The sequence below is a fragment of the Aplysia californica genome, unplaced genomic scaffold (genome assembly GCF_000002075.1).
Source record: "Aplysia californica isolate F4 #8 unplaced genomic scaffold, AplCal3.0 scaffold00372, whole genome shotgun sequence".
Taxonomy (NCBI): domain Eukaryota; kingdom Metazoa; phylum Mollusca; class Gastropoda; order Aplysiida; family Aplysiidae; genus Aplysia; species Aplysia californica.
Window position 1 is genome coordinate 457,218 of NW_004797642.1, and position 24,825 is coordinate 482,042.

The 24,825-nt window shown below is 41.2% G+C and overlaps 1 protein-coding gene across 2 annotated transcripts in view; it reads left to right on the forward strand.

The window, feature by feature from the left end:
• The window catches only part of LOC101847513 (26S proteasome non-ATPase regulatory subunit 9), a 32,461-nt gene that overhangs the window by 1,850 nt on the left and 5,786 nt on the right, over nucleotides 1-24,825 (forward strand). The window contains exons 1-5 of one of the 2 annotated variants that reach the window (XM_035971082.1): nucleotides 6,480-6,620; nucleotides 7,163-7,265; nucleotides 9,778-9,971; nucleotides 10,376-10,477; nucleotides 11,469-11,557. In XM_035971082.1, the coding sequence (XP_035826975.1) occupies nucleotides 6,507-6,620; nucleotides 7,163-7,265; nucleotides 9,778-9,971; nucleotides 10,376-10,477; nucleotides 11,469-11,557 (602 nt within the window). In that variant the 5' untranslated portion in view covers nucleotides 6,480-6,506. Of the gene's footprint in view, nucleotides 1-6,479; nucleotides 6,621-7,162; nucleotides 7,266-9,777; nucleotides 9,972-10,375; nucleotides 10,478-11,468; nucleotides 11,558-24,825 lie in introns of those variants that run through there. The other variant, XM_005103438.3, reaches the window with a different exon arrangement.

Genomic DNA, 24,825 nt, shown 5'->3' on the forward strand with positions numbered 1-24,825 from the left:
ATCATAAAATTAAAACTCGGCTCCTGCACAAAACGCCTTTTTGCCCGAAGTGATCCCGGTCTCTACCCAGCCTGAGGCGAGTCACGAGTGAGGCAGGACAGGAAGCCGGATTCACGAGTCACAGGAAGTCGGAAGTGATGTCATGCTGGACAAGAATCAGAGTCCGAATAACACTTTTTCATATATTCGGACTCGAGTCCGAATAATCACTTCGTTACTTTATTGTGTTTGATGGGGTGGTCGCTCGTTACGGAAGTCCTTCCGAATCTTGAGTTAATCCTGTGGTGCGATATACACCGTAAGCGATCTTTTGGACTCTGGAAGTTACAGGTCGATCTCATGATTTTTTCACCAGAAGTTAGAAAGACTTCCTTCTCTATACGGTGTAGCGCATTAGTGTAACAGCAGTTTAAAATTCATGTTGTGGTGGTGTTTGTTTGGTAACGTGTGTCTGGTTGATGCGCAAGGTGTCTGCTTTGTGCAACATATATCGTCTGGTTGAGTGCGCAATAGTACCATGTTTACAGCTCTAGATCTAGAGCTAGCTCTTTTCTGACACTTTTCATCTTTCACTATCCTGGCCTTGTCTTCTTTTCCTTGCAAGAAGTTCCTGTACTGACCGTAACGGAAGGCCAAGGTCAATGAGGCGTTTTCTTTTTGGGAGCTGTGCGTCCCCTAACAGGAGATTTCCCTACACCGTGTGTTTGTGTTTTGATAATGGATAAAAAGTAAGGTGCTGTGGACACAAGAAGGTGAAAGAAGAAAACAAGAATTAGACTCTATACCTAGACTAGTCTAGTATTTTTTTATTTAAAGCTAAGGACAAAACAGAAGAAGAAGAAGAAATTGAAAAAGAAAGGTGCTGTGGACACAAGGAGGTGAAAGTAGAAAACAAGAATTAGACTACCTAGACTAGTGTTCTTAAAGGAAAAGGACAAAAAAGAAGAAAAAGACATGAGAAGAAGAAATTGAACATTTTGGAAATTAAATTTCCATAATAATTAATTTTGACATGAATAACATTAACTGATCATCTTCCAATGGCAATGTAATGCATCCAAAGGGAAGGAAAACTGTCTGTTTCAGTGCTGCTAGTGCACAATGCTGGTCATAAAGAAATAACTTAATAAGTAAAACAACCAAAGGGCCTAGAAGCCACACTATCAATGCCAAATATAGCAAAAAAGCCGATATTGCGCACAGAAACGGACTGCACAAATTTGGTCTATTTCAGTGCGCAACCCTATCTGGCATGTTCCTGGGCATTAAGAAGCAGCCTGCGATAGTATTTATCGAATCTAGTATACATTCTACGATACATTAGAGCTAGATTAACTAGATGCTAAATAATCGACTACTCAAGCGCTTAGTAAATTCACCAATACCGGTTACGAAAACCATCAATATGAAGGGGCAAAACTTTCCGACACCGTAGAATCTCATGTGTTGACAGGAACCTCCAAAACGAAAGTGAAGTAAGCTGCATTCTATTTTGCGCATGCTCACAGAAAGTGACCTCGTTTTCGCTGTTCTTATCAAAAACAATGCAGGAAAACGGGGGGGGGGGGGGGGGGGGGGGGGGGTCACCCAAACAGCAGCGCGGTGACACTGTTAGACTCTAGATCTATCTAGATCTATCTAGATCTAGATCTAGATTTAGATCAGATATTAAAAATTAGATGATCTAGATTATTTATATATCCCATGAAGTGTGGGTTTTGGCTCCACTGATGATTACTTCTGGTTCTAAATGACATGATTTCTCTTCACATTATAAATCTACACACAGCGAGCACCTAGCACACCTCTGATTGGCCCAAATATAGATGACGTATTTCCGCCATCTATTTTTGTTGTCTTCCAGGGTTTCCCCCAAGGAAGACTCTTGGGTTTCCCTCGCCATGACGCTCCAGTAACTGTTGACAAGATCTCGCCGTGTTTGTTTTATATTTTTTTGTATTAATTTTGTTATCTTTTACAAACAATTTCAGCAATTCTCGTACCATAAATTTACCTTCACCTCAAAGTTGTACACACACACGTACACAAGTGTAAACACACGCACACACAACACACAGAAGCGCACGCGCATGCACACACGTGCGCGCACTGAGCCCAAGCAGTCGGCGATGAAACCTAGATTTAGGGTAGAGGGTGCATATATATATTTCGACACCCTTTCCAGCAGGTCTGAGACTGCTGCTGTGTTCATTGGTCTGTGTAGTCAGATGGTGAAGAAACCTCTGTGAAACTGTTTGTTGTATGTTGTTGTTGTTAGCATCTGAGCGTTAACTCTTCTGCATGATGCCATTCGGTAATAGTTGCATGTTTATTCTAATTGTTTTCTTGAGGAGTAGAGGCAATTAGATGTGTGGGGTAGCTTGGGAAGAAAACATCCCCTTAAATCAGTTAGTTTTCTAGAGAAGAACAGATGATGTTCCACTGTCTCTGAGGGGTAGTCACATAGTGGGCAGGCAGCAGAGACTGCTTTACTCCAATTCGGTTGAGATGTTGGTTGAGGGGTACATGTTGTGTTCTAAGTTGGAAGATTATGGATTGATCTCCCCTCAACTCATTGACATCGCTTGGGGGGAAATGCGACACCCAAGGCGCGTAGGCTTGGGTCCAGGAGGTCGTAGGTTCAATCCTCAGCATTTCAGTTATTAGCATTTCTTTTAACTGCTTGACACACGGCATTAATTTCATTAAAGGAAAAGTAGTTGGTCTGTCGTTAGGCTAGTATACACTGACTGAGCGAGGCAAACATAGTGCCCTGTCCTTTCACCTGATTGTGCTGCATCATCAAATCTCCACAATATTAGTATCACTACAATTATCATCATTAACATCACCATCAGTGACAGCAGCATCAGTGACCTCAACATCAGTAACAGCTGCAACAACTGAATTAGTATAGTTTATTATCATGATCATCACCAGCACTGCCCTGCCATCTTCATCATCACCATCATGTCATCATCTTTATCACCACCGCTACCACCAGCATCATCGTTACTAGGCCTATCACCCGCATCATCTCCTCCGCCATAACTGTAGAGCCCAAGTTAGTGCTAGTTTAGTAAAATCATTGAACAAGACACAAGGCGTAAATCATCAAAATTTATTACTCTGGAATTCAGTGCAACACATGCTGCCCTCGCTGAATTCCTATCATTCGGCTACCAGGTGCAAAAGAACCCAATAAAAAGAACGATAAAAATCAACAACAAAATGAAACAAAACAAACAAACAAATTTGACTTCTCAAGTTCCTTAGACTCATCTGAGTCATCTACTGCTGCTGCTCCAGCATATATGGCGCTGCTGATGTTGCATTTATTCCTGCTGGTGCTGGTGCATAGACTGTTGTTGTTGCACTGTTGTTGTTGCTGCTGCTGTTTTTGCTGCTGCTGTTGTTGCTGCTGCTGTGGTTCTTGTTGTTGCTGCTGCATTAAATTTGTTTCCACTGCTGCGGTTGTTACTGTTGCTGCTCTTGTTGGTCTTGTTGCTTTTGCTGCTGCTGCTGCTGCTGCATCTGCTGCTGCTGTTGTTGCTCTTGCTGCTGCTGCTGCTGCTGCTGCTGCTGCATCTGCTGCTGCTGTTGTTGCTCTTGCTCCTGCTGTTGTTGCTGTTGCATCTGCTGTTGCTTTTGCTGCTGCTGTTGTTGCTGTTGCTGCTGCTGTTGTTGCTGTTGCTGCTGCTGCTGTTGTTACTGTTGCTGCTGCTGTTGCTGTTGCTGCTCTTGTTGGTCTTGTTGTTGCTGCTGCTGCTGTTTCCCCCCCCCCTTCTTTCTTTTGGTAGGCCTAGGTGCTTGACTCCTCGCATTCCGTCCCTCCTTGGCTTTTTGCTTTCTTTCTTGAGCCTGTTGTTCCTTTAACAGCCTTGTCTCTCTTTCCTGAACTTTAGTTGCAATGCAGACATCAATAGTTAGGAGCCTGTGTGAGGTCAGCTTCTGCTTTGACACTTTCTTCGGTTTGGATGAGGTGACCGGGATGTCAAATACATCGTTCAGCTGCTGTTGCCAATCTGGACTGAGAGCAATGTCAGGACGTGTTTCAGTTTCACAGATGATTTCATCTTCATCTTCCATGACATCGAGGCCAGTCATTAAAATTGCCTTCTGTAGCAGGTCTATTTCGGGTCAATCCTTTTCTTTTCGTGGGACTAAGCTGACTTCTGCCGTTGAAATGTCTGCTGCTGGCACGTCACAACAAAGATGTGGTGGCTCAGGGTCGATCAGTATATCCCTTCACTGATCCCACTCGAAGTCCAGGAAAAGGGTGGAGAGAAAATGTGCAGGGGGGACTGGTTCGGTTCCTGGGGGGTACTACTGGGATCCTGGTGAATTCTGCTTGGATCCTGGTGGATGCTGCTGGGATCCTGGTGAATTCTGCTTGGATCCTTGTGGATGCTGCTGGGGTCCTGGTGAATTCTGCTTGGATCCTGGTGGATGCTGCTGGGATCCTGGTGAATTCTGCTGGGATCCTGGTGGATGCTGCTGGGATCCTGGTGGATGCTACTGGGTTCAGCTTCACCATGATGGGTCTGTGCCTCTCCTTGGCCTACTGCACTGAAGTTGATTATGTGCTTGTCAAGAGGATGTATCCCAGTTGCCTCAAACGCTTTTCTGCAGAGGGTCTCTTGTCATTGCTGCATCCCAGGCTTTTTTAAGTAGATGAGGCCACGTCTATTTATTAATGTTGTTGTGTGCACCTGACATGAACTCCGTGCAGGCTTTGTTAAGCTATCTTCAGAGGTTTGAAGTCTACTTTGTCTAGTGGCTGCAGTTGGGCCGCTGTCTTCGGTGGCAGAGCCATTATATGGATGCCTTCATCCCTGGCTTTTTGTAACAACCCAACAACTTCCTGGCTGCTGTGGCTGTCTAGTACCAAGAGTTGTGGCCTGTTTGGACCACAGTTCTTGAGGAACGCATGCTCAAACCATTCCTGCAAAAGAGATTCGGCTGTGCTAAAATAAAATTCATTTTAAAATGGAAAGATAAGACATCAAGTAACACAGTATACAATCAATTGGGGGTTCTAGGAGCACAGCTTGGTTATTTGTAACCAGACAACAACGAGCAGTCCTGAGGTTACCGTTCTCCTTTAACTTGTTTAGATTATGAAAAAAGTAGGCTAAGAGATAAAAAAATCAATTCCATCTTTTTGGAGAACCAAAAGATCTATCCACTGTTCCTTCAAACATAATTGGCTAGCCTGTCAATCAGAAACAAAAGACCAAGGCTTCTGGTCAGTACCAAAGAAAGATACAGAAGGTCATTTTTACCACCGTCCATTTAACTCTTAGCCTAGGCTACCATCTTAATCATCTTGTAATATAATATGTATAAATAATACTTACTACGAGTGGGATACTTCTATTTGTCCCTCTTTTACTTTTATGATTCTAAATGGAAGCCTTCCATGAAAATAATTATTACGTTGAAAAATGAAGCTCTGCTATGAAACATATAAATATACTCTACAGTGATGTATGTAATGCTGGGATAATGACCTGCTGAAAAATAAAATTCTAAGCAGTGATACAGCCGTTCAATTTTTCCTTTTTTTTTTTTTTAAATTCAGAGGCTATGTTCCACTAGTAAAAGGCATTCATGAGGAAGAAAGAACGGCTCAATCATTATGACTCTGACAATAAACCATTGAAAAATACTGTTGTGTTAAAGTCGTCCTTAAATGTAGAGACTTCTGAACTTCCTTTTTTAAATTTGAAGAGCAATTTAGCTTTGTAATTTGTGTGCCATGTTACATTTCTTCCATTTAGAATCATAAAAGTAAAAGAGGGACAAAAACTATATCAGCTTGTTTCTAAACACTTTTTGTTTATCCTACACGCAGTGTTGCTGGCCAAGGTATTATAATGCCAAATGAGTCTGACTCTCTGGGAGGGGGGATGGGGGTCATGGTCGTGGAGACATATATATTATCTAACTGTGTGTAAAATCATTTCAACATGATGATCTAAAAGTATCCTCTTACACAATTTTGTACAGCTTCGATACTTAGGAACGCATTCTGTCATACATAAAATGTAGGTTGGAACGGGTAGTATATGTCCCAAATAGAACAATTAAAAGTTTGTAAGTTTGTAAGTTTGCAAGCTGTTTGTAAGTTTTGGAACAACTCAAACATAAACTGTTGGCTTGGCATAAAAATGTGCTGACAACAAAAAGCATGATGATTATGTGAATGGTTGGTGGGTTTTTTTTAGTGTCTTTACTTTCTACTTCTCTCTCATCATGTACCAGTTTTCAAATGAGTTTCTAGATGAAATGAGTCAGTTTGTTTTGGGGACCCGATGTACAGTCAAATCCTGTTATAAAATATCTCTTACCCTGGCAATGACTGCCCAACGTCAAGGAAAATAATTCTGCTATGACTAAATGTTGGACGAAATTCGAGTGAGTTATTTCCCTTCATATGTAGAGTTGCATGCAGGAGGAAGGGAGATCATCCCTGCTGCTGGGTGGGTGAGCTGCTGTGCTGCATGCAGTCTCTTTCTCTGGAGGCCAGTTTGCTGGCAGTGTTACATACATGGCAAATTTATTATAGTTTAGGGAGGACCATACAACTCAGTCAGATGGCAGATGATGATTTAAAGGTGTAAATAGAATGTTAATAATATCTAGATAAGCATTCATTTTCGTGAATTGTCAAAGCTGGGTGGTAAGCAGGGTTGGTAGTATAATGGTTTAGGAGGCTTTTTTGCCAAGGGGTGGGGGGGGTATTATGGGATTTGACTGTATATATTTGAACTCAGCAAAAGTATCTCTCTCTCTTGCCCTTTTTAACTCCCAGTGGAGCACAGGCCATCAACAGCATTACTCCAGCGAAGCCTGTCCTGAGCATCCTTTTCTATCTGTTTCCATGATGTCCCCGCTTTTTCAATTTCAGCTTGTACCGCTCGTCTCCATGTCATCTTTGGTCTTCCCTTCTTTCGTTTTCCTTGTGGGTTCCACGTTAAAGCCTGCCTGATAATGCTTGACGGGGGTCTCCTCAGGGTGTGTCCAATCCATTTCCATTTCTTCACCTGTATGTCTTCCTTTATTGGTCTTTGGCTTGTTCTCTCCCACAGTTCAGCATTACTGACTCGATCCAGCAAAAGTATATTTCATTTATATTGTGCTAATGTATCTTCCTCAGCAAAAAGGCGTTGGCTTGTCGGAGTCTTTGATAGATGCTGAGGGCTATCCCCGGTCGGACATCGACGTCTACTCGTGTCGACATGCCAGACATCAGATCTCATGTGGGTATCGGACTTGGGTTCTCAGTTGTTGAGTTTTGATTTTGAGTAATAATGATTTTGTTCTTTGCATGACATGCTTTGTCCCTTCTTAAACACAATGTAGATCATTTATAGCAGCCAGCTTTAAAGCTGTCTGTCACGGCCAACCCTAGCAGAAACATTGAGGCATCTCTAAAAAAAATTTAAATGGGAGTCTCCCTCGTGTCTTTAGCAGAGTGGATCCCTTATTTTATCCCCCTTCCCCCCCCCCCCCCCCCCCACCAATTCCGCACACGCGCGCACGCACACACACACACATACACACACACACACACACACACAAACTCCCTGTTGATGTCAGAGGTCTCCATGAACCCCCATGGAGCGAAGATCAGATTCTATTATTTTAGCAAAAAGTATTCTTGTTTTGACTTTCTGAAACAACCTACAAACTCCCCGGGATGGACTCATACACCTCTGGTGTTATGAAACGCATATAGAACATTTGAGTTAACTTGCTAGTGCAAGGTGAAGAGTCTAACCATTACATTGCTGATGCCATTTCACAAGGTCTTGAGAAGTATTTTACGAACTTGGATGCAGTTCTGTTTCTTTTATTATCTGGGTGAGGAGAGGATTGGACACATTTGTGTGTGCGCCTAGAGAAAGGTACCGAAAGCGGCCCCAGACTGTTTCGAGCTAAATCATTTTTTTGGCCCAATAAATGTGTTTCCATAAATAAATGATAGATCCAACATTTTTTTACAATGTGCTCAAAGGGTTTTCATTGATTAGACTTCTAAATGTTTCATTTTGAATTTATAATAAAAACAAATAATAAAAACTGCTTTTAAAAGGTGTTAAAATGTATTTTTGAAGCACATTTTCTCTTCCCTGCTATGTTTTACCATTGAATTCCATGCATGATATCAATGTCAACTGAAAGCCAAATTGGAAATGAATTTTCCATGAATAAATACATTTTAAAAATTGTTTTTTAAAGTTTGTATGTGTTCTCACGTTTGTTAAACTTTAAAGTTCATTTTCTCAAAATTATATTTCTATACCCTACCTCACAAAATGTGCAACATCTCAAAAACTACTTGAGATATCTAAGAAATTAAAAAGACACCTGTGTTCAGCATTGAATTTCCTGTAAGTTATAACCTTTAACTCAAAATGTTCAATATCCAACTTTTAGTACCTTTCTTCAGGCACACACACATTTGACAAGACTAGGTCTCTTTGCTCATTTATCACTTATGACTATGACATTTTACCTGTAAGGAATGAAACTTGAAAACAAACTTTTGGCAGTGACTTTAAATTGTAGTGTATCATCAGTGACTTTAAGTTGTAGTGTATCATTTTACCATCATCTATCAAAATGCTTCCATCTTAACCATCTTGTATAAGTATACTTACGACCTTAGAGCATGCATCAAAATAACATTGAGTGTGTATCTAGCTTAGGATTACTATTGTTTATCAATATCGCTGTTTATTTATATTATGCATGTGATTGTAAGCCTACGTGTGTGCGCGTGTGTGTGTGCGCGAGCGCGCGTGTGTGTATATGTGTGTGTGTGTGTGTGTGTGTGTGTGTGTGTACATGTGGTGAAACACCAAACCAATGTGCCAGGATCTGGACAGTAAAGACGTATCTTATCTTATCTTATCTTATCTTATTCAATAATTTTAGACCTCTGAATTTGCATAAAGTGCCATGTTGTCAGTGTCACGAGCAATCCTTTATAATTTATTTTGGTACTCTGTACACCCAAGACAAAAAAAAAAAAGATTTTGTTGTGCTGTTCCTATTAGGAATTATGAAAAGCAAGAAAATTGTAAGCCTTGACAACAGCATTAAACTGCATTTTGGTGATGTTGACAGTTGCATCTTTGATAGAGCTTTGGGACGGTGTAAGAATAGAAAATTCTCAAAATTTGGACTTCATTGCATTGCTTGCAACAGTGACGATAGTGACTGTTTACTGTAATATTCCACCAAACATCATTTTGGAAAGAAACAAATGGTGGAGTTTTGCAGTGAGCAGTCGATGTGATAGACAGTAAGTAGACGGAGGCAGTGAATTCTTAAAATAACTGATGGTTTTGTTTTTGTTTTTGTTTTGTTTTTTTGTGGGTTTTTGGTTGTTTTTTATGGGGGGGGGGGTTGTTGACATTGGTGTGTTTATCATTGTTCTCTTGAAGTAGGGACTTTGCAGATTGTTGGTGGGTGTCACTATTTTTTTCTCCCTTTGTCTTTTTCCATTATATATATATGTTTGATTTGAAGCATGTGACCATGTTTGTGTATTTAGCGAGACAGACAAAAAGAGAATTAAAAGGATTTACATCTGTGCTCATATTTTGTTTACTGAATACTGAAATGAAAAAGTAAATTTTGGTCTTTATTTTATCATTTGCTTTGATGAATGTACTCAGCACAGAGACTTTTATTTTAGAATTCAGCCCTCAAATACTATTACTGCCTTTTAAAAGATTGAGCTTGTGTTTATGGGAATCACAGGCCTTCAAAACGATCATGTTGCACTGATGCAAGAAATTGAAGATGAGCTCCATGTGATCCACTCGGCTGCCCGTGCAACTAATAGTGTCTCAGATGTTGAAATGCCTGTTGCCAGTGGGGACGGCATGGACACCGAAAGAATTCCGTTCGCTGTCATTGATCGAGTGGACCCTGGCTCACCGGGTGCTCAAGGGGTGAGAAAATGTTGTGGTGATTGTGCTTTGTGGCTTCGCCACGATGCCTCACAATTGTAGTGCATGAATCGATTCTGGTTTTAGTTAGAGTTGTCTCAGTGGAAGTTCCCTGTTTTAAGTGAAGATAAAAAAATATTGGGACTTTGATGACGGTTGGGGGTGCCCTACTCTTTGTTTTCCTTTATTCAGTCTGTCCATCATGATTTTTCCCTGTTCTCAGTGGCCATTATCACGTTGCTGACTTTGCACTTATTCTATTGTTGCTTCGTTTTGGTTTTTTTTAAAATATTCCTTGAATTCATTTTTTTGATTTCTTAGACTTCTGACTTTGCACTTATTCTACTGTTACATTGTTTTTGGGTTTTGTAAAAAATTCCTGAGGCTTACTGTTCTTTATTTCTCAGGGTTTGGAGGTTGGCGACCAGCTGATTGAATTTGGATCTGTGATGGTGGAGAACTTTGTGAATCTGCAGACGGTTGGAGCTGTGCTTCAGCATTCCAAGAACGTACGTCACAGATTCCTTGTGTAGAATGATAACAGGTTGAAAGTGCAGAGGCGAACTGGTCTGTTGAGACAAGCTGTTCAGAGATGAGCTGTCGGGGCAAAGTTCAACAATGATAGCTACTTAGAACTGAAGTGTCTCCGGGAAGTATGAATACAATCAAATGTGCTCTAACGGCCACCTGTCCTAGTTAATCACCAGAACAAACAACCACTTCAGCTAGTAAAGGAAGGGAGGCTTCATGCGTACACATACCCTCCTGCACTTCGTGAGCAAAGTCAAGTCTATTTTTTGCAGTTTCTAGTTCTAATTGACTGTGAATTTGCTTTAAAAATGTTTTAATGACTCTTTGAAATTGTTTAATTGTCTTAAACTGCTTTTTTAAAGTTGCACTTTGCGTAGTGAGAGTGTTGTCGAAGGTTCTTGACTTTTGGTCAAATAGAAGAGATAAAATGGGGGATTTTATTTCCTTTTAGCGGTTTACCGTTATTTTCAGATTAACTGTGTTCAGTGTAAGAGGCCATACTAAGGAAATTTTGTGCTCTCCTGACTGCCATGGTTCTTTGTGGATTGGATTTTGACCGCTTGAGAATATCACATAGATAAAACAGGCAGACTTTCCAGCAGAATAATTTAATAAAAATCGTTGTCTTATACATGAGAATATACAATATGAATTTTAACTTCTTGGGAATATTGCATGGATAAGACAGGCAGTCTTTCCCGCGGAATAATTCAATAAAAATCGTTGTCTTATACGTGAGAACATACAATACTGTTCAATATTCATGGTCTTTGACATTCATGAAGTATGCCGTCTTGTATGAAGATTTACCTAATATTAATCAGCTCTGGTAGTTTCAGTCTTATAATTTATATATATTACATAATATATGTATGTACAGACGAATTTAGTTTATCTTAATTAAGGAATATAGAGATGACATCTCTTTAAAGCAAAAATGCATCACTTTTGGGCTTTCATGTTTTTCAGAAAGCTGTCAATGTCTTGGTTCTGAGGGATGGCCGCCAAGTCAAGGTCACAGTCACCCCGTCCACCTGGAGTGGTCCAGGACTTCTGGGGTAAGGACAATTTTTTTTTTTTTGCAACAACCGGAAATTACTAATTTACCCTTCTCCGGAGGCGGTTTTCCCAAAGCACCAAAACCCTCTTTTGGTAAAAAAAACCCAGAGAGTGACATATACGTCCCTAAATTGATCATTAAACCAAAACATTTACAGTATAATCCACTTATATCGGCAGCTGATGTATCGAAATTTTGACATATTGACATATTTTTCAATAAAGAAATCTTTCCTTCAATATCTTCATTAAACAATTCCTCTTATAATAATATAGACTTTTTTTTGGTCCATTCTGGTTTATCGATATGCTTCCTGGGTACCTGGCGAAGCCCACTAACATGAATGGAGGAAAGAGCCACACTAACGGTCAACGCATTAGTTCTTTATGAGTCCGCATACCCCCCAAGTAGCCTGTTCAACACACCAGGCTTTAGTAGGTTATGTAGGGCCTACACAGTGTAGTCTCCAACACTGCAGTGCCTCACAGATGTGAGCGTCTCGCATGCTAAGCATCACCTCCCGATCGCCCACTCCCAATCGCTCACTCCCCTTCCCCATCTCATTATCGCTGGCAAGTGCCACGGTCAGCGAGTCAGTGCCTCACCTTTCCATTTTCCCCTGCAAGCGGCCATATATAAACAGGCCTTACAAGGATGCTACAACAAAGTTTGCTCTGGTGTGTAGTGTGCACCTCATGTTGCTCGGTCTTTGTCTTTGGTACCGTAACTCCAACCCCCCATCCCCCCTGCCTCTTGTTGGTTTCACTGTGTAGTTGTGTAAGAATCGAGGGAAGCAACCAGCTTAAAAAAGTAATGTTGTCTTTTTCCACTGACCTCCCCTTGTTTTGTGCTCTTTGGCTTTATTTTTCATTTATCGACAATTTATGTATCGACGTCAAATCCTCTTCCCAGAGCATGTCGATATAAGCGGAATTATACTGTAAACGTCTTTTGATAGCTCGTCATCTAATGAGTGAACTATCTGGGAGAGAGACCTATTTAAAGCAATTGCGGAAAATTGATATAATGTCGAAGTCATCGTGAAGATTCTGATTGTGAGTGGCTTGCAGGAGAAAAGGAGTTAGGGATTTTTTTTTCTGTAACAACGGAAAATTATTGTGAACCTTGGTTGTTTTGTTGGGGTTTTTTTTTTTGGGGGGGGGGGTTCAATCTTGATATTGTCTGATCTTTTCTATTGTCGTAAAGGTGAGAATGGCTTGAGAAAAATTAGAATGAGATCTTTCTGCTTACAAGTTAGTTGTCTGTTTCAGTAAGTTTGGAAATGCACTGAACTAAAATTGTTGACAAATGCTCAAAAATCGTTACCGGTGATATCAACTCATACGTTTGCTGCGGAATGCGTTAACTGAGATCTGCTGCTCTTCAAAGTGACTCTTATCTTTGGAGCCGTGGGATTAAATTCAAAAACATGTCGCAAATTTTGCTTTAGAATGTGTGGGGAATTCTTTTTTTTTCTCCAATTAAATGTGTTTGTTTTTTGCTCCCAGATCAACACAATTTAGTTCGATTAGGAGGCGGGCTTTGGTCCTGACTGTCAAGGCAACCCAGGATGAGAGGGATAAAATATCTCAGCAGAATGAGAAAGAGCCAGATACTTGATAAGAATTCTCACAACCTTGGAATTGACCTCGGTCTTCTGTATGTGGCGGTGAAGAACCTAACAACTACACCATAGACTCTGGTGTGGATTCTTTTGTTGCAAGTTAAAGATAAGGGTGCTATCAACTCAAATATTTTACTCACACATCCCTGTAAAGGCCCATTCTATTTCATAACTGGTCTCTTGGTGCAGCCTCTGCCAAAAGTGATTTCACTTTTGTTTCTGATGTAGAAACCTGGTTCCCTTGTGCTAGTATTAATCATAATAATCATAATAATAATGATAATAATAATAATAATAATAATTTTTAAAATAATTGTAATAATAATGATAAAAGTAATTGCTTTTATGAAGCGCATATTCCCTCTCAACAGCAAACTCTATGCACCTTCCAAATTTCCGTCTCCTACCCCTGGAAGAGGAAGAGTTTTGCAATTTTTTCAGTAGCTGCCGCTGCCATTGCTACTATCCATATATTTCTACTCTGCCAAATGCCAAGTGTTTCTCTATGGGGTGTTTCTCTATGGGTAAGCAATCTAAGAGAAAGAGGATAAAGTATTTTTATTTTTTAAATGCCGCGGTCTAGCCTGAGCGAGCGAGGAATTGAACTGATTTTGTACTTTATACGCAAAAAAATTATAACATTATCTGAGTTTATCTTTGACAAACATGTTACATTTTTCCGTGACAAATTTTTTTGCTCATCATTATTTTTCTTACTGGAAACCCGGTTAGAAACCTCAGTGCCGTGCTACTGAGACCTTGAAGCTTTCTGTATGTCATGGTAGGTTAGGCGTTGTGTACTCTTCACTATTGTCTGTGGTGACAAATAAGAAGAAGAAGAAGGCAAAGACTGGTGTATGAGGTATTGGGGCCATGTGCTTCGCTGTGGCTCGTAGGAGACTCGAGTTCAGTTCGTGAGTGGGGAGAATTTTTATTGAGTATCTCAGTATCTCTTTCTGCTAGAATGTTGTATCCCTCTCTATTCAAATTTTCCCTGAAAAACAGGGCTGAAGCCTTCCTCCTGAATTGTGTCTGTTAGAGCCTATAAAAAAACTTCATCCCCCCCCCCAAAAAAAAAAAAAGAAGAAAAGTAAAGAAAATGTATATACTCCTCAGTTTCTTTCTGTTTCCCAAGTCTGTCTGCAATTTTTCAGAGTACGTTTAATAAAACCCACAAAATCAACGGCAGTAGCGACATAGCTATCCAGTTATCTCTGAACATTTGAGGACAGGTCTAATTAAGAGATTTACGGAGTTTTGTAGGGGGGTTATTCATTCTTTCTTTCTTTCTTTTATTTGTTTGAGACATCTTTCTCTGACTTGAAAGTAAAGTAAAAACGGCTCACTCACTGCTCGGTATCATTTACAGCAGGTCAACATCCCTATGTTACATGTATCATTTTTGCTTCCCTCTTCATGGAATGGCCCTTATCATTTCACTGTCTACAGTCTAGGCAAATCTCCTCTGTACGTTGTTTCCGCCCCACGAAGCCTTGGAACCTTTTTAAAGTAGTAATTAATAGGTTTTGTATCTGCCATACAGACACATTTTTATTTTTCAAATCTTACTTGGATTTTTTCTTTCTTTTTTTAGTAACCCAGAAAAGTTTCAATAGTGGGGCAGTTCTGTCCAGTCACCATTAAAAGTTCAAGGACGGAACTTTCCTGCATGTTGATGGGTTTCCAGAGAGGCGGTGACCATTTGCACTGGGAAATTTGCCAGGGGGTAAAAAGATTATATATTGGTGCTGTCAAACATTGTGACCGCAAAAAAAAAAAAATTAAATAAATAAAGTAGAAAATAAAAGACAGAATGACTAAGGTTTACAAGGCACTGTTGTTTATGTTAAGAAGAAAAAATTGTTGTAAATTATAATTCGAAGATTTCCTCAGAATTAATTTTGTTTTGGAAAATATTATTTTTCATTTAATTTTTGTGTAATGTAAAGTACAACTTTTTTAAAGATTGTGTTTGGCAGTGTTTTTTTACTTTAATAACTGATTTAGGAAAGTGCAGTGCAACTCTATCATATTATGCTTTTAAACTAAGTAAACAACCTTTTTTGTCCTTGTCCTTGTCCTTGTCCTGATTTTTTTTTCATTGGTGTGAGAGGTTTGTTTAGTGTATTATATGTACATGTATTTCATATTGTATAATGTTGTTAGACATTGCTGTCATGGAAATAATTACTTGAAAATTTAGACGAAACGCAGTTTAAACATAAAAAGATAATCAAAAACTGGAAACAAATTACGAAACAAGTAATTTTGCTGCTGGTGTCATGTTGCAATCGGAGTCCTTGAAGAAGGATGACAATAATGTCTGCCCCGTTTTATCAAGATGAATACATGTATGATGATATTGATTGTAGATGGGTTGGGTTTTTTTGTCCTTACTATGTTCCTGATGATACTCAAATGGAGAGTAACAAACACTTTTGGATAAAACCTTAAGATCCTTTTAAAAAAACCAAGTCTCCATACTTTGGAAGGGGAGGGTGGTTGGCGGGTGCTTCAGTGTGATTTGCTTCTTCTTTCCTATCAAAGATCCACCGTCTTTTTCTCCCCTCCTTCTTTTTTTGGGTTTGTTTCTCTCTTGTCACACCTCTAATCTTCGGCACTTATATGACCTTATTGTGTTGCAAGTGCCGTAAAACACTAAAACTAAAATGCTTTTGGGAAGGGGGGGGGTGTGTACAATACAACGAAGATGATGACAGAAATTATTTTTTAAATCCCTACTTTTGTCCATTGGGCTTTCAGGAATAACAACCAACTGTAAAAAACAATAACAACAACAACTTCAACAATAATGACAACAGCTTCAACAAAAACACCAACAACAAGAAGAAAAACAACAACTGCTTCAACAACAATAACAACAACTGCTTCAACAACAACAACAACAACAACAGCTTCAACAACAACAACAACAGCTTCAACAACAACAACAGCTTCAACAACAACAACAACAGCTTCAACAACAACAACAACAACAACTACAGCTTCAACAACAACAACAGCTTCAACAACAACAACAACAGCTTCAACAACAACAACAACAGCTTCAACAACAACAACAACAACAACAGCTTCAACAACAACAACAACAGCTTCAACAACAACAACAACAACAGCTTCAACAACAACAACATCAACAGCTTCAACAACAACAACAACAGCTTCAACAACAACAACAACAGCTTCAACAACAACAACAACAACAGCTTCAACAACAACAACAACATCAACAGCTTCAACAACAACAACAACAACAACAACAACAACAGCTTCAACAACAACAACAACAGCTTCAACAACAACAATGGCATAAACAGCTAAACCTTTTATCAAACTGCTCTTTAAAAAATGCTAGATCTAGCTCATTTATTAATTTGCCAAAGCACGCTGACTTTGCATGACGCTCCAGATAGCAAATGACCGAACAAAATTCCTTTTTTTTTAAAAATCTTGATCTCTCTTTTTATTCAACTGTGCTAGCAGAGGTAATTTCAAACATGTGATTTTCAATTGACACAGTGTGTGTGTGTGTGTGTGTGTGTGTGTGTGTGTGTGTGTGTCTGTGTGTGTGTCTGTGTGTGTGTCTGTGTGTGTGTGAGGGGGGGGGGGATCTTGTTGTTGTTTTTGGTTTGTTTTTAGTTGTTTTTGTTGTTGTTGTTTTAGGGATGGGTAAAAAAAACAACGATAGGGGTAATGAGGCAGTTCTCCTTTTTTCTTTATTTTTTTAAAACCACTTTGCAGAAATCTGTTTACTTTTTGAGCTTCTTTCAGGCTCTGAGTGGGTGGTTGGTGGATGCTCTGGTGTGATTTGTTCCTTCTTTCCCATCTCATTCATCCATCTTCGTCATTTCTCCTCCTTCTTTTCTTTGACTGTTGCTCTGCGTAATACGTTTTGTCTTCAACGCCTTTAAGACCTACTTGTGTTGCAAGTGCGGTAACGTTCTTTTTTTTTTTTAAAGGAAAATGTCTGCCAATCTCAGTTGGAGTGCTACTTTTGGTCGATAGTTGAAAGATTGAACTTATCAGTGCTGCGCGTTTTGCATGTCACTATCAGTGGGCGTTAAGACTTATTGATTTTTTATATATATATTTTTTGTGGGGGGGTTTTGTGTGTGGCAATTGCTCTACAGCGCTCGCAACTGCATACGGTCATATGAGCGCGCGAGACACATTGGAACATTTTCTGTTGGTTGGGAATTTTGAATTTTACCCGGATGGCGACCGAAGCCTACTCATCGATTTTAGACCGGCAAGGAATCTTTAACGTGCGCAACTTGCACCTAGGACCTCCGAGATTTTTTGCCCTTGTCGGAGAAGGCTAGGTATAGATCTTTCCTACCATTTATTACAGGGTGACTGCCAGGCCCCGGAAATTTGATAGAAATTGCCGAGACCCTGGAATGCCTTGGGAATTTGAGGAAGTCTGTAAACTGCTCCGGGGAAAATCCGGGAAGACCCGGGGAAAATCATAAAATGCCCGACTATTTTTAAAAACCAAATGCGGTAAGGTCAGTAAGTTCATTTTTGTACCGGTCGCCATTGTGATATTCGTGCGGTTTTTCCCGGACCGAGAGTTTGTTTCACGCGAACAGGCAGCTATGGCGGCAGGCGGAAGTGTATGTGACACCAAGGCTCGATCGGGAAAATCAAGATCTGCTTTCGCTTTCGTTACCACCCAGAACTTTGCCGGTGAAAATCTGATAACGCAGCATTTGTGACATGCATGTTGTGCACTATAAATGCTGTTTTTGCCTTGAAAATAAATCAATATTTGTCACTGTGCTGTCACTAATGAAAAAAGAAAAGAAAAGCGTCTTCCGATTTTCAGCTTGTCGGGCTCGTCATCATGACCGGTCAGTGAACCTGCGCTCGTTCGCGTATGATACGGCATCGTGTGAGTACCGGCGGTTGAGTTGTTGGGGTCGCCAAAGTTCATTCAAAGTCTGAGCGATTGGAAGTATAGTAGTCAGGGGCGGGGATGGTGGGGGAGAGAATTATTGATTTTTTTTTTTAAAGATACTCTCAGGGGTGCGGATGGCAACACCAGAGGACAAAGACTTGAAAGCAGATTTCAGAAATTTTAATTAGAGCTCTCTGCAAAGCGCTTTTTGGTGCAGGCCGTGTGTGGAATCGGGGTCCGCCATACGTTTCGTTGTTAGCCTTGTTATTGTGCTAAAATGTTCGTGTTTCTTTGGATGGGTGAAAATAAATTACCGTATAACTATTTTAGCTTTCTGTTCAAGATTGACAAATTTTCAGCGTCACTGCATCTTGTCCTCTCTCAGTTTGTACAGCTCTAACACTGAATAAGTCAACTTGAGCCATTCAAGTTTTTATTGTACTATGAGTTTGAGCAATAATTTTTGTCTTTCACGTTTGTAATGTGAATCATGACACCGAGACTCGTTCTTGACAGTCGATATTCTGATTCTAGGCCCTTTCACAGGCTCAAAGCAGGATTCATTTTTATTATATATATTTTTTTTTAATAATTTATTTTATATATATGTGTGTGTGTGTGTGTGTGTGTGTGTGTGTGTGTGTGTGTGTGTGTGTGTGTGTGTCATGACCTGGTGGAATCAGGCGCTCGTCAGATTTTGGGAAAGTGAAGTTATTGGTATCATGTGAAAGCTGATTTATTTGCCTTGCTTCCAATGAAACAAATATCCATTTATCTTGAACAGAACTCAAGATATCTGCGATTGAAGGAAGTGGGGTCGCCTGGTTTTCTAATGAAATTAGTCAGAAAATACCCCCAGTGTTTGGTAACTCCACTAACTGAAAAATGACATATTAAATCTGTGTTTTTCAGTAGAATTCACGTGGAAAGAGGTTAAGCCAGAAAATAAAAATTTGAACAAAGTTTCCAAACTGGTAGGAAAAAGCCTGTTTCTCCGATTTCTGTATTTTGACTAGCGCCTGACTCCACCACGTTGCCTCACATATATGTAAAATGGTGAGGGGAAAATATTAATAAGTATAAGCAGTCACACCAGACTCCAATGCTTCACTGACATTCTATTAACTGGATATAATGTAGGCTACGTACTTTTGTTTGTGTGTGTATTTTTTTAAAAATGGGGCAAGTGTTTTACGGCGCTCGCATCTGCATAAGGTCATATGTGCGCGGGGAACACATTAAACTTTTTTAGTTGGTAGGAAATTTTGAATTTTGCCCGGGTGGCCACCGATGCTTACTCATATCGATTTTGACCTCCAAGGGTTCTTTAACACAATTTGCACACGGGTCTTTCGAGATTTTTTTCCTTGTCCGAAAAGGCTAGGTGTAGATCTTTCCTACCAGAAGATCAGGGGTGTAGCTGAAAGACAGCAGTAAGAAGGAGCCCAGGAGTAACAGTAGAAAGGCTGCAGAAAGAGCCAGGAGCCCAGAGGAGGGGGCAAAGGAGGTGAGTGGGTTGGGGCAGAAAGTGGAGACGAAAGCAGACGACTGAACATTTCCAGCGAGAAGTAAAGGAGGTGAAACGAGACAATTTTAGAGAAGAAATTGTGTCCGTTGCTACCCGTATTCGAACCCATAACCTTTGAATGAGAGGCCAACACCTTAACCTTTAGGCCTCGAGAGCCCCTTGTGAAGACTTAGATTTGCTTTTAAAATGCCAGTTCTAGTGTTAGTAGTGTAAATTGTACGTCACTTGCAGTATAAATAGGCTACAGAAGTGCCGAAGAATAGATGTTTTACCAGAGAGTAGCTTAAAAAGAAAAGAAAGAGTAGAGAGATAACGATGATAGATGTTGATAAGAAATAAGAAGCAACCCACAGTAGAGCTCGTGTCAACCACCAACTTGAAATGCCAACCCCCCTCCAAAAAAAAAGAAAATCAAAAGAAGAATGTACTAAAAAGTTGGTGTGTATTTCTACAATTTCCTTTTTAAAAAACCTGTTTTACGGCTCTCGCTACTGCATCAGGTCATATGAGCGCGTGGAACACATTAAACATTTTTTGTTTGGTATGAATTAATTTTGAATTTTGCCCACGTGACAGCCGAAGCCTACTCTTACCGATTTTAGGACCACCAAGGGATCTTTTAGGTGTGTACATGCACACGGGAGCTCCGAGATGTTGTTGTTGTTGTTGTTATTGATCCAGCAACATCTGGGCCCTCGCCGGTCTGTCCAATGCCATGTAGTGATAAGTGCAGGTTTGCTGCAGTTGCTGCAATGTTCCGTAGAGTGTATTGTAGGTTTCGGAGGGAGAAGTGTAGCTCTGATGTCATTTAGGGCTGTACAGTGGAAAAGGTGATGTTCCACTGCTTCATATGCATAGTCACACAAAGGACACATTTACTCTGTTCAAGTGAAAGTTGAGCTGCATATGTTCTGTTCGTAGGCGGAAGATCGTGGTCTGTTTCTTTCTCTGTAGATGTTTTGTTGTAGTCATATGTTTGAAAACTGCTCTGCCTGTCTTTCCCAAGGCCCATCTGTTCATCCAATCTTGTTTGCTGTTGCTTTTAAAGATTTGTTTTGCAGTGTGGTATGAAGTTGGACTGTTGGGTTGTTCCTGTCTAGATCCCCTTTTGGCGAGTGTGTCTGCTCTGTCATTTCCAGGTATGTTTGAGTGTCCGGGAATACACTGCATCACCAGGTTGACGCCACAGGATGTTATCAGGTGATGGGAGCCATGCAGTATATGTGTCAAGTCTTCATTTAGATGATGGTCATTTTCTATTGCTTGCAAGACTGATAGTGATTCAGTGGAGATCACTATACTCTGTGTTTTGTTTGGATGAGTGTCAAAAACTGTGCGGAGATGGTATAGTGCTGTTTCAATTGCTATCATTTCTGCATTGTAGTTGTTGCATTTCTCTCCACAGGCTGCAGAGATTTAATTGGAACTTCCATCTGGGTACTGTATTAGTATTCCATATCCGGCTTTGGTTGTGCCTCTGAACGCTGAGCCGTCCGTATAGACGTGTATCCAGTCATTTGAATAGCTGTCGATTGTTTGATGTGATGCAAGCATCAACTTCACTGGGTCTGAAGATTTTGAGCTATTGTCTCTGAGAGACGTTGTAATGATTGGTTTTTCCATAGGAATGTGGGGAGGGATGTTTTAGTTGACTCTTTTGGTTTCTCTTCTGTTTTGTGGTAGATGGTGGCTCTCCATTAGTTCTGTGATGCGATGCATGATTGCTTTTTGTTGAAGTCGTTTCTTTGGTTTCCATGTTTCTACTAATTTCCTGTTTGGGTGGTTGGGGCTCATTCTTTTGGTTCTTTCATGGAGCTCCAAAACTGCTTTATCTCTGTGGGTGGTTGGCGGGTGCTCTGGTGTGGTTTGCTTCTTCTTTCCTATCAAACATGTATCGTCCTTATCTCCCCTTCTTCTTTTTTATGTTTGTTACTCTCTTGTAGCACCTATAATCTTCTGGCGCTCATATGACCTTATGCAGTTGCGAGCGCCGTAAAACCTCTACTAAAACTAAAACTTTATCTCTGCGAATTCCTAGGGGTTCAACATTTGAAAGAATTTCACATGCAGCAGTAGGTGTAGATCTCATGCCACCGTTTATGAAACGAAGGGTATTATTTTGGACCTTGTCAAGGGTATTGCAAATAGTAGCACTACACATAGTGAGTAGGTTGTTGCTGTATTCCAGGGAAGATCGGACATAACCAAGGTATAGAGCTCTCAGAGTCTGTTTGTCTGGTTCCCATGAACTGGTTGCTGCCTTTTCTAAAGCCTGCTTGATGTGGGTTCAAGCTGTTGGTGTTTCCAGGTACCAGTAAAGGTGGTTGTTCACCATTCTTTCGGCAAGCTTACAGATACATGATGTTAGTGATATAGGTCGGTGGCTCTTGGCTTCTCCAGGTGGTTTCCCCTTCTTCAGGAGCGGTATGTTCTGGGCGATCCTCCATGCCTTTGGTATTCCGCTCGTTCTCCTCGTGACATTTACTAAGCGGCGTATAACATCTTTTTTTTGCACCAAGATTGGACAGCATTTCGTTGTGTATTTTGTCTGGTCCTGGGGCTTTCTTTTGCTTTAATATTTTGAGGGCCTGTCCATTCCAAGTTCCGTCATGCGGAAGTCCTCCTCAAAAAGGGTGTTGTTCACGGTAGGGGCTTTTGCATCGTGCTTAGCCTTGTTTGTGAGGAATCTATCGGCCTCAGTTAGTCCACTTGCCCTGTTTACAGAAGCGAAATACCGGTTAAAATGTTCCCCTTTTTTTTGTCTTCTGTGAAGGTGTTGCCTGAAAGGAAAATAGGTTTGGGGTTGCTTTTTTGTTGCTGACAAGGGACCAAGCCTTTGTTCCATTGTGGCGAGGGTCAAGATCTTCACAAGTCTGGGTCCATTTTTCATTTTTGGCTTTTCTGTCATTTTCACCTGAGCGCAGGTCTTGCTATAGTGTGTTCTAGCTATTGGTGACGGTGAGTTTTCCAGTAACTGTCTGGCCTTCTCTCTTTGTGCCACGGCAGCCTGGATTTCTTCATTCCGAAAGGGTTTGTAATTCCTTCGGCATCCCCGTGGAATGTGCTGAAAGGCAGCTTTAAGAATATTTTTAGTGACTTGTTCATTAAAAAGATCAGCACCATCTGTTTCTACTATGCTAGAGAGCAATTTGTTAGAGGTCTTTTTGTACTCTGCCCAGTTGGCTTTCTTAAAGTTCCATCGAGTTCTCGGAGGGTAGTTCAAAGCAGGTGGGAAGGTGATCTGTGTAAAGATAGGTCTGTGGTCACTTCCTATGTCATCAATCACTTCGATGCGACATGAGTTTTTGATGTCAGATGAGCAGACGGGTGAGATCAGGCCTACTGAGAGTCAAGTGGGCTCTTTGAAGTAGGATAGGAGTGAAGTTAGCATTTTGCAACACAGAGAGGTTGCTGGCTTCACAAAGCTCTTCGATCTTTTGGCCAGTGCTGTTGAAGCTGGTGTAGCCCCACTCAGGGGAGTGGCCATTGAAGTCACCCGCACAAATTGTTTTTTCGTAGTTGGTTGCTTGTAGATCAGACAAGTCGCATGTTGTCTGTGGAGGGCTGTAAACATTTTAAATTGTACACTTCCTACCAATGTGCCGTATGGTGGCGTTCTTGATATCTGTCGGTCGGGCAGATGATAAGTGTACGACATTTCCCTGAATATCGTTTCGCAGGTGTGACTACACCGCGGCATCCTGTGCATGTGCAGGCGTTACTGGTGTATCCTCTGAGGTTCAGGTCCGTACCTTTGTGTACGGTTTCTTGAAGGAGGGCAACATGGATCTGCCTGTCCTTCAGGACTTTGAGGAGTTCTGTTTTGTTGTTCGTCGAACCACAGATGTTGAGTTGCAAGAGGTTGAGGGCACTCTTCTTCTGGTTGGGGATGTAATTGGCTCTCTTCTCCTGCCGAGAGCTTTCCTGTGGTGGTTTAGCACAGTTTCTGTGTGTATCACTAGTAGCTGACTTGTCGCTCAGAGCAGCCCGGTGATTGCGCTGTCTGGCGCGGACCTTTTTTAACGAGCCGACGTCCGAGCTCGCATGTAATTTCTTTCTTTGTGTCATGGCATTGTGGACTGGGGTGTCTGTGGACTGCTTGCCCAACCTGAGAAGGGGCCATGCACGTTGGGGATAGGAGGGTGCAAGGATTTTCATGAGGCTGGATGACCTGACTTCCCTGTGACCGTGTAATTCCAGTAGGGTTCACGCTGCCCATTCCCCGCCACCAATGGCTACTGGCTATAGTTGTCTACTCTTGCATGAGGTTTCGCCCAGTGAGAAAGCCATTGGATCGTCACGTCCTGGGTCGTTGTACCTTTACTAAGAGGTCACCGGTCAGTAGGCAAGTCAGGCACTCCGCTCGATCCATCCTTGCATCCAGGCTTCCTCAAACTGGCTGGTTCCTTCTCAGCCACAGAGGGTGTGTTGATAAAGAGCAGTAGGGGTGTTAGGCAGATTAGACACCAACTCAAGGGAGAGTAGGGGTGTGTTAGTGAGGAGCATAGCGTCTACCACGCATCGAAGGGTTCTGCCTCCAGCACCTTGTGGGGCCACACCTGCTCCCATCCTGTTGTTTTATCACCTCAATGAAACATGGGGGGGGGGGTTGGTTTGTTGGCGCCAACAACTCCCCACTCGCCAGAGCCGTGTCAGTGGAAACAGGGACTACCACGGGCAGGTACGGTTGGCTGGATTGGGGAAAGCTGTTTGAGACGCTTGGGCATTTCTCAATATTTAAACGAGACCCTTCACTATTCACTGGTCCTTGATCCCCAGGAGCTCCGAGATATTTCCGCCCTTGTCCGAGAAGGCTAGGTTTTTTAATGTTACTTATCTTACCTACCCTAAGACCAGGGGCTATCATGTTTGTGGTCACGAGCATACTGCAGTGTACCGAAACACAAACAACATTCCTGGGTGGCCGACAGGCACTCTGATGTGGGTTGCTTCTTCTTTCTAATCAGACATCTTGTATGCTTGTCTTTCCCCCCTTCTTTTCTTCAAATGTTTCTGTAGCACCTCTTATCTCCGGTGTCGCTTACTTCACCTTCTAATCGTGTTGCCTTGCTACCAATGTCGCACAACTAGTGTTCATAAAGGAAACCTATGTCACGTCCAGCAGGCGTGATGCCTTATCTTTACTCAAAAAGCCAAAACTTGAGGGGAAAAAAAAAGTAAATAAAAAAGAAC